Genomic DNA, 9696 nt, shown 5'->3' on the forward strand with positions numbered 1-9696 from the left:
TATGCACTTTCTCAAGTTGTGATGATTTATGATGGCAGGTACTGTCAGAGCAGATCAAACTGAACCTGCTCGGCGCCAAAGCTTCAAACGTTCAAAAGCTTGAATCTGCTAGTGTAGGCACATACTTTATTGCTGCCTTCTGTTATGGTGAAACTAAAATCTGCTCAGTGTGGCCATTGGATGCCTTGTCAGAATATCAGCACCAGTTCACAGTGAAGCCATTGCTGCTGCAGACCGGATCACCAGACCACCGAGTCCAGGCGTGAACTTGTTGATAGTAAAGCTGTTGCATCCAGCGGTATATAGAGTAGCTGTTGCATCCAGCGGTATATAGAGTAGCTGTTGAGAGCAAACCAAACTGAATCCGTTGGAGTAACTTGGATTGCTGGGAGCTACAAAGAACCCATTGAAATGCAGCAGCAACAGCAACAACAACAAACTGTAAGAAATGCACTAGTTTCTGGGAAATTCTTGTAATCCTTATAGAATTTATAAACCTACGCGGTGGCGATGTCATTTTTTTGGACTTGTTTCCCGTTTAAATTTGAAACTGGGTGGGTGGCCTGGCCACTACTGGATGCAGCATCAGAAATTCAGAACGCCAGCTATGCCTTGGCACAGTAAAATAATCTGCCGCTATGCTGGTGTTGCAGACCAGACCAGCCTGTTTAGTTCACACCCCGTAAAGTCAAAAAAATCGTAAACGCATTAAAATGAAAAGCAATCTTGCTAATTTGAAGTACTAAATGAAGTCTATTTACAAAACTTTTTGCATGGTTGGGCTGTAAATCGCGAGACGAATCTAATGAGCCTACTTAATCCATGATTTGCAACAGTGATGTTACAGTAACCATCCGCTAATTATTGATTAATCATGGATTAATTAGCATCATTAGATTCGTCTCGCGATTTACAACTCATCTGTGAAAAAAATTTGTAAATAGACTTCATTTAGTACTTCAAATTGGTAAGATTCCCATGCAAATTTTTTTTGCGTTTACAGGTAAAACGAACTAAACAGACCCTCAGGGCGCGCAGTTAAGCTGGTTTACAGTTAAGCTGTCGCAGCCGGCTGCAGGAGCCGTCGCCAGCAATAGCATAGGCCAGTAGCCGCTGCAGTGCCCCTACCACCTCCATACTATGACATATCGTTAGCCAGGCAGAGCCAGCTGCAGCCCCCACCACGCATGGGCTCCTATATATCTTGTGGAAGATGGTTAAGTAACTTATCTTTAAAAGTCCACTAAAATTCATTTACTAAAAAATTGTTGAACCAATATTTCAAAAATGTTAAACCAATATTTTAAAAATGTTGATTCAACAATTACAGAATATTGAACTAGTATTTCCAAAATGTTGAATCTATATTCTAAAAATGTTGAACCAATATTTTTTTTCTCATCTTCTCCGGCGCCGGAGGCGCAGGCGACGGCGGCTAAGCCGGCAGCGGCGGCGGCGGCGGAGCAAGTGGTGGTGGTGGTGCAGGCGGCGGCGGCGCGGCAGCCGTGGGGCGGGCGGGGAGTGCAGCACGGGCAAGCGCGGGGAGCTAGGGGCGCGGGCATGCGCGCGCAGCGGCGACGCTCTAGGGCGGAGCACCGGCGCGCGGAAACAGGGCGGGGCGGCGACGCGCGGCGGGGCGGAGACGGCCGCGGCGGTGATGCATGGCGGGGAGCAGGGAGCGCGCGACGCATGGCGGGAGCAGGGCGCAAAAGCGCATGTCGGAGGAGGAAGACGATGGAGAAGGGGCAGACGGAGGAGGAAGACGAGATGGTGGGGCTAAATCAGATAGACAGCAGAGATCGCACGAATCTCAAACACTGGAAGGTAAGTTGGAAAAAATCTTGCGGGAGATTGATAGGTTTTCTGCACCACACCACGTCATAACTCCTTGCGAGGTCAACTCGGCCCAACTCACCTCACCTCAACTGCCGGCCGGCCAATAGCCAACGCCCATCCCCATGCCCATGCTCTTTTTTTTTTGAAAAGGACATGCCCATGCATTGATAGAGATACCTCATACCTCCTCTGTTGCCAAGCTGCCAATGCCATCCTCGCAGCATCTGATCCTGGTCGGCGCCCCTCCTGGCTGTGCTGTTGCTGTGCCTGTACTACGTGCTTGTTTTTCCATTGATGGCGCGTCGTCTCTCGTCCTCCATTTACTCGGAGACTGCGGCCAGGTCGACCGGCCGGCCAGAGGGTCGGCCAGAGACCAGCGCGGCATGCATGACACTGCATGATCGAGCAATGGAGCATGCGCACACCTGAGCTCTGATCAGTTAATGCCACTAGCGTTCCGGGGTCAGTAATTGGGCAGCAAGGCTAGTCACGGGAATCCGGTTGAGCGAGGCATCGACAGACAGACACATCGTCCGTCCGAGCCCCGGCGACCAAGCTTTGCTCTCCTCCTCTGGTTCTGATCTCCATCGCCGCACTGGCCCGTCCATGAAACCGTGGCAATGAAACGCGACCCAATTCGTCGCAGGTTTCCCGGCTTCGAACTCGCCCGTCCAGCCTCGTGCAGCTGATGGTCTGGTAGATCGAGCTGGGGCCGCGATCCCATGCGGAACGAGTGCGCAATTCTGAAGGAAAATTCGAGGGGATCATGGCGTTTCTTCACGAAATCCGTGTGAACCATGGGCAGAAGGCAGATGACTGCGCTTGCGCTGCAGCACGGCGGCAAGGCGCCCGTGACCGCGAGTCCGTGACTGCTTGCTAACCTGTGGTGTGGGGTTCCCCCAGCTCCGATTCCGCACAAATATTCCTCCTCGTCGACGAGTTGTTGGCGGGGCCCGCGTGCTAGTGACAACCGCTATGTTCGTGCAGATGTCGCTTCGATCATTCCCTTCCCTCCCTCCTCGGCTCCTCTCACGCAAAAGAAAAGAAAAATGTCGCCTCATCATCCAGTCCTCGGGCCACAGGTAGGGTGGTAAAGGGCCCAACATTTTGAACTAGAAAATCTAAGGATCGGGCCCTAAAAGGGCCGGGCTCTAAACATATGTATTTTTGAACTAAAAATTTCAAGGGCTTTATTGGGCTGTGAAGAGGTCATTAGGGCCATAGCCCATTACCACCCCTAGCACAGGGGAGGGGGGAATAAACTTGACGTACGTGGGCATCCGATTCCTGCGATCCTCTATCTAAGACCGTCCACGGTGGAAGGAGGAAATGAAGGAGTAAATACACTGTTTGACACTGTAGATGCACTGTTTGGCACTGTAGACAGAGAGGACGTGGGAAACGAGGAGGGAGCAAATTTGCTCTTGCTCCCTCCGCTGTGGTCAGCCTAACTCTAATGTGAGTGCGACCGGACATGATCGCAACAGCGATCAGCTAAGAAACTTCAAACAACTTTGGCCGTGTTTGGTTTTTTTCACAGAATTACTGTAGCACACTTTGACCGCTAATTTAGAGTATCAAATGAAGCCTAATTACAAAACCACCTCCACAACCCCCGTGTAAATCGCGAGACGAATCTAATGAAACATTTGACCGCGCGATTAGAGGATGGTACTGTAGCATCACTGTAGCAAATCATCGATTAATTACCGTCATTAGATTCGTCTCTGAAAGTTACACTCATCCCTGAAAAGATTTTGCAAATAGACTTCATTTAGTACTCCATGCGGACGTTCGTCTTTTTGTGCAAAGCACATGCGCCTTTTCCGGGCAAAAAAAAAAGGCTTACTACTTCGATAGGTTGCAGAGAGTAAGAAGTTGACTTGTAACATGTCAAGATGCATGATGCGCACAAGATCAGATCACTGCTGCTCATGAGATGGATTGCACGGTTAAATAGATGGAGATATATAGGACAGAGATCGAGAGAAGATTAGACGCTAAGCTAAAACCTAGCTCGTTAATAACATCGGGGCTAGCAAGATTGGATCCTCTAAATTAAATTCTAACGCAAACAGGCGGGGCACAGACTGCGGAGAGATTGATGAACCCTGCTAGTAGCTAGCGTCGCCGGAATTCCTTGATATTCCGGCGACGCGAACACACATGCACAGACGTGACGACGACGGATTAGGAGGCGTAGTAGGCGCTCCTGGGGGAGTGGACGGGGAAGAGCGGCAGCAGCTTGGGCCGGTCGCCGTCGCCGGCGGCGGCGCCCCTCGGCGACGCGTGCAGGTAGAAGCCCTTGGAGGCGATGGCCTTCTCCTCCCGCTCCTCCTCCTCCTTGCTTATCACCACCACCCCGCCGCACGACGGCGACGAGCTGTGCGGCGACGGCGACATCGACGAGGACGAGGACAGCGGCGACGGCGAGGAGGAGGAGGCCTGCAGGACGTAGGCGTCCATGGGCGAGACCGGTGAGTGCATGAGCCCGTGGCCGCGGTGGTGGTAGAAGTAGAAGGACGACGCCGACGGGTGCGGCCGCGCCAGCTCCAGCCTGGCCGGCGCCGCGCGCCGCCTCTCCTGCAGCTTCGGCCGCCTCGGCGGCGGCGGCGGCGCGTGCTGCTGCTGCTGCGCGACGGTCGTCATGACGGCCTCCTCCTGCTGCTTCTTCTCCGCCGGCGCCCCGCCTGGCGCGCCGGTGAGCTTCTGCACGAGCGCGCGGAACGTGGCCGGGTCGGCCTGCACGAACGTGGTGTTGGCGTCCGCGCAGCCCGCGGCTGGCGCCTCCCTCACGACCCTGGGCGAGCGGGACGCCGCCATGAGAGCGCCACTCGCGCTCGCTAGCTGAGCAAGCAAAAAGTAGAGGCGAAATCAGGGAGGAGAGGTAGCAAGCAGGAGAAGGAAGGCGGGAGCGCTGGGTCGTGGTAGCTTCTTTAAGGGACAGAAAGGCTGCATTAAAGGCGAAGGGGATCGGCGATGGATGGACGCCGAGAGCTGGACCGATCGTCGCAGGGGGGACAGGGGTCTTTTCTGCGTCGCAAAACCTTTGCCCCGCTTGCTCGCTTCACACTGCCTGCCCTGCCGCCGTGTACACGCAGCTACTACCCCAGCCTATAGGTGGCCAACTGGGCTGAGCCCGTTGGGCCGGCACGGGCACGGCCCGAGAAAGCACGGCCCAAACACGGCCTGGCCAGTGGCCTCGCGGGCCCGTGCCGTGCCCGTGCCAGGCGCCGGGCCGTGCCTGGGCCGCAATCTCGGCCCGTGGCACTAGCACGGGCCCGGCCCGGCTAAGGCATCAGCACGGGCCGCCGCTCGCGTCGCTCCTCCCCCCCCACCCCGCCGCCGCCGCGCCGCTCCCCCTCCGGCTGCAGCCGCAACGCCGCTCCCCCCCCCCCGGCCGCCGCAGCGCCGCTCACCCCTCCGGCCGGATCCGCCGCGCCGCTCCCTTCCTCCCGTCCGCGAGCACGGACCTCGCCCCCGGACGCCGCCGTCGCCCCCTCCGCAGCCTCGCCTTCGCGCTGCTGCTCTGCTCGGCCTCCTCGCCTTGGCCGCGGCGGCCGCCACGAGGGCCGGGCGCAGCCGGCGTGCGACCTCGGTGGCGGCGTCCCTTGCCTTTGCCGCATCGCGTCGCCGGCCAGCCGCAGCTCGTCCTCGCCCACCTCGCCGCCGCCGCCAAGGGCCGCCGCCGCCCCCACCCGTCGCCTGTGCGGCTGCGCCGGTCTTCCCCGCCATGGTCCGCCCCGGCCGCCGCCGCTCGGGCCTGCCGTGCTGCCGTGCCCAGGGGCACGGCCCGGCACGCCGGCGCCCTCGTAGGGCCGTGCCCGGGCCGGGATGGCGGCACGGCGGCACTACGCGGCACGGCACGGCGGCGCCGCCGTGCCCCGGCGTGCCGTGCCTCCCCGTGCCCGTGCCGGCCGTGCTCGGGTCGTGCCCGTGCCGTGCGGCCCGGTTGGCCACCTATACCCCAGCCATGCCCATGAGCCCATCATGCATCTTTTCCGACCCTAGCCCTCTGGCCCTTTCGCCGCTGTGTGTGTGCCCCCATGGCCGCGCCTAGGGCTGTGTTTAGATCTGTAAAATATTAGTAAAAAAAGTTACATCGGACACTGTAGTATTTTTCGTTTATTTGTGATAATTGTTGTCCTACCATGATCTAACTAGGCTCAAAAGATTCGTCTCGTCGTGTACATCAAAACTATGCAATTAGTTTTTTTATTTATCTACATTTAATGCTCCATGTATGAGGTAAAAGATTTGATGTGATAGATGAATAGTGAAATTTGGAGAGAGAAATTTTGGAAGTGAACACAGGCCAGCTAGGCATGTACGGAGCACGAGCACGACACGATGGGCAGGCTACGGTGGTGTGGTGTCTCCTCTTCGATCCCTTCTCTCCTCAGGTACAGGTACAGGTACAGGTACAGTACAGCATGCAGGTAGATGGGCGATGCCGTCATGCATGCCGACTTGACCGCGCGCGCGCGAGAGAGAGTACAGACTGTACAGTGAATAAGTAGCTGATAGCGATCGAGATGCATGCTTAGCTTAAATGGCGTGATCAGAAGGAAGGGAGAGGGTACTGTACGAAGAAGTGGCTTTCGTGGACGAACCCCAATGCAAGGACGTCAACGATGGAGCAAGCGTAGCGTAATCACCTTGAGGCCCCGTACGTAACGGATGTTGACGCCGGCCGGACGCGTACGGATGGCGACCGCACAAACATCATCAACCCTGGAGGCCTGGAGGTGGAGCTGAGCAAGCCAGGGGGGCGCGGGCTCTCGTGTGCGTTTGCGTGAGGGAAAGAGGAAGGTGTTGCTTCCGGATGAGGGCCATCAGCTGCCCCGTGTTCCGTTCCGCCGCGGCGATCGCGCTGCTGCATTTTCTTCAAAAAAAAAATCGCGCTGCTGCTGCTGCGTTGCATGGCGTGGGACGAGTTGGAGCTGACCTGCCTGCAGGTACGCTAGCTGCTGCCTCCCACGTCGATCGAGTGGGGCCCGTGGTCCAGTTGTCACGTAACGTCGCCGGCCCGGAGGCCCCGTTCACGGGAGGGGTACCTACCTTGTCTCTTTTTACCGGGCCGGGCTTCCCTCCATCATCTGTCGGCCGGCCGGGGCGGCTAGCCGGAGCGTAGAAGAGAGCTGGGCGTCGTCATCGTCGATCAGCTTGCCGTCGGTAGCGACCGTGCGCCCATGCGTGCAGCCAACCGAGACGCGCAGGCGCCAGCGTCTTCTTCAGCCAAGTACCTGGTGGTGTGTACTGGACCCATGACGTTTTCGGCCTGCCTTGTCGATTCGTCGCCGGTTGCTAAGCGTGTGTGCTGGTCCGACACTGTCGCCTGTTCGACTAGCTACATGCATCGCGTGTTAGTGTTACTTTCAAAAAAAAACCATATATGCATCGCGTCTGTGATGGTTTCTGCTTTTTTTTTTTGCGAATGTTTCTGCTTATATTTTTGATATACCGAACGATGATATATCCTTGGATCCAAATACTACGAATAACCAAGGAGGATCGATCCTCCAACGGGAAATCAGGATATGTACTCGTACCGATTGCTAGAAACTACATCATTCATCTTCAAATCTTAGTCATTCATATCCCTACACGTTATACTGGAACTGTGGAAGGATTTGATTCACGCAACATATTCTAGCCGCAAGTATGGTCGCCCCTCTAGTCTAGTTGGTTAGAGGAGCTAAGGTATGGTCGCCCCCACGAGGTCGCGAGTTCGAATCTCAAATGGGACGAATTTCCACCCGTGGGTACAAAAATCCTCTCGTTGTGCTCGCCGCAAGGCTTGGCCCTCTCGGACATGGGCCAGAGTTCGGGGGATTTTTTTCGCGGCCGGGAGAAGCCGTGTTGCTTTCTCTTAATGAAAAACGGTAGGGTCCGTTCACCCCGACCACGTTTTTTTTTATTCTAGTAGTGTGCTTAGGAAGTTTACCATGTCTAAACTTGATCGTTGCTACTTGTTAAACACACACGCTAAATAAGAATTTCGAGAGTTGGTCGTGCAAATTGTGTTTGTTACGACAAATACAGTTGGAACTGTTGGTTGTATTAATTCTATTTTGGAGGTCAGAGGCTGGGTTAACCAGGTTCATTGGAACTCTTAAGGGTAACTTTAGTGTATATTCCTTAGTTAGTGGGCAAAGCTAGACGGCTCAGCAGGCGCTCTGAAAGTAAAAAAAAAACGCTCCAACATTTGATTTGCTCAAGAATTCCGTAGTAGAGATAAAATATTCTTCCTATGTCAACCATGCGCACAACCCCTCTCTCTATTTACATGCTGCGGTGGGACTCGTGTGATGTTTTTTTCCCTGGCGCGCTCCGGTGTTTCATTAGCTTCCTCCGAAGTAAAACGCTCTGATGTTTCGCACCTTCTCAAATATTTTCTCTCTCTCTTCTTGGCACCTCCTTAAATCCCACGGTGGAGCTGCCCTAAGAGAGGAGTCAAGTTCTCTCTCTGATACACCTGACCGGTAATGCCCTCACTCCCAGCGAGATGTGTTAATTTGGATTCGAACACCGGCCCTCCTTTTATGGAGGTTGGCACCTAAGCCAGCCTCCCCATATTATTTATCAACATGGGAGTTAACTCATATTCAATTGACTGTCTAGAATTTTGAAGTGAATATCTAGGTCTGGTTTGGCATAGCTCATCAGGGGACTCTCTAGTTGACCATTCTTCACGGAGTCTTCCTACGACAACCCGTTAACAAAAAAAAAAAAGCGAAGTACTGCCTTGCTGGTAATTTAGTTTAGGTACTTCCACACACTTTCTACTTTGACTACCATACGATTCTATTAGATATATGGCTCTTATTTTTTAAATTATTGTAAAAATTCTCTTCAAATATATGGTACTATTATTTATATTTTCTTTACATTTGATTATTTATATTTTGCACAAAAATTTATATAAACTAGTTGAATACTCCGCGCGTTGCTGCGGGATTTTAGGGCAAAAATGTGAAGTTGAGTGTGCTGAAAATATAGAGTGATGAAGTTATAGCCAATTTTAGCATTGGAGATATATGGTATGGTTGTTAAATAAAGTCGATGTACATATACAAGAAGTTCTAGTTGCTGAAATTGATAAAAAGAGGAACCATAATAGTTCTGATAAGGACACTTTAAATTTATTCTGGGAGGTAATGGAAATGTCTGCATCATTTTGTGAAGCAAGAGATTGAATAAGTGAAGTTTCTGCAATTTTTTTAAAAAAATTAAGTGTGAGCAATGCTATTTGTGTTAAATGTTGATAATTGGAAAGAATCAGGGGCGCATCCAGCGTGGGGCAGGGGGGCTGGAACCCCCTACCCCATGCATTTCTTGGAGCCCACCCAAAGCCCTCCCCACCCCCCCTCCCGACATTTTTTGGCCAAGGATGAGGTAGAGGAAGGAGAAAAACGAGGAGGAAGAAGAGGAAAAACACCGGAAGGAGGAAGAAGAAGGAAAAATAAGCCCCCCCATGCTCAATTCTTGGATCTACCACTGGAAAGAATATATTTTGTTTAATGGTTTTAGTACCTATATTTTATTGGATGAATGTATATATTTTGAATTGGTTATGGATTCTCCACCGTCGTGATTTGCATTACTGTAGTATAATAGCATGTTAGGAATGTATGTGATAAAAATGAATGAGGGATGTTAGCACTTACATTATTTTTTTGACGTTTTGTTGCTAATTCTATCATAAAAATTATTTATATGAAAATAATAATACCAAGTAAAAAAAGGTAATAACTCTTAGTGGGTTGAGGAAGGTCCGGATATGAGCTTTTATTCAGATCCAATGGTGAAAATAAAATGATGATGTGGCTTCACCACATGTAAGAGAAATAGCTATTA

The 9696-nt window shown here is 52.6% G+C and overlaps 1 protein-coding gene across 1 annotated transcript; it reads right to left on the bottom strand.

Moving 5' to 3' along the window:
• Nucleotides 1-3742: 3742 nt before the first annotated feature.
• LOC120641967 (VQ motif-containing protein 11-like) lies at nt 3743-4910 on the bottom strand. Its single transcript, XM_039918319.1, has one exon. The coding sequence runs from the start codon at nt 4657-4659 to the stop codon at nt 4027-4029; it is 633 nt and encodes a 210-aa protein (XP_039774253.1). The 5' UTR covers nt 4660-4910; the 3' UTR covers nt 3743-4026.
• Nucleotides 4911-9696: the final 4786 nt, after the last annotated feature.

Source organism: Panicum virgatum, chromosome 7K (assembly GCF_016808335.1).
Source record: "Panicum virgatum strain AP13 chromosome 7K, P.virgatum_v5, whole genome shotgun sequence".
NCBI lineage: Eukaryota > Viridiplantae > Streptophyta > Magnoliopsida > Poales > Poaceae > Panicum > Panicum virgatum.

What these genes read in the sequence shown, in the direction of transcription:
- LOC120641967 (XM_039918319.1), bottom strand. Translation starts at nt 4,659, where the DNA reads ATGGCGGCGTCCCGCTCGCCCAGGGTCGTGAGGGAGGCGCCAGCCGCG.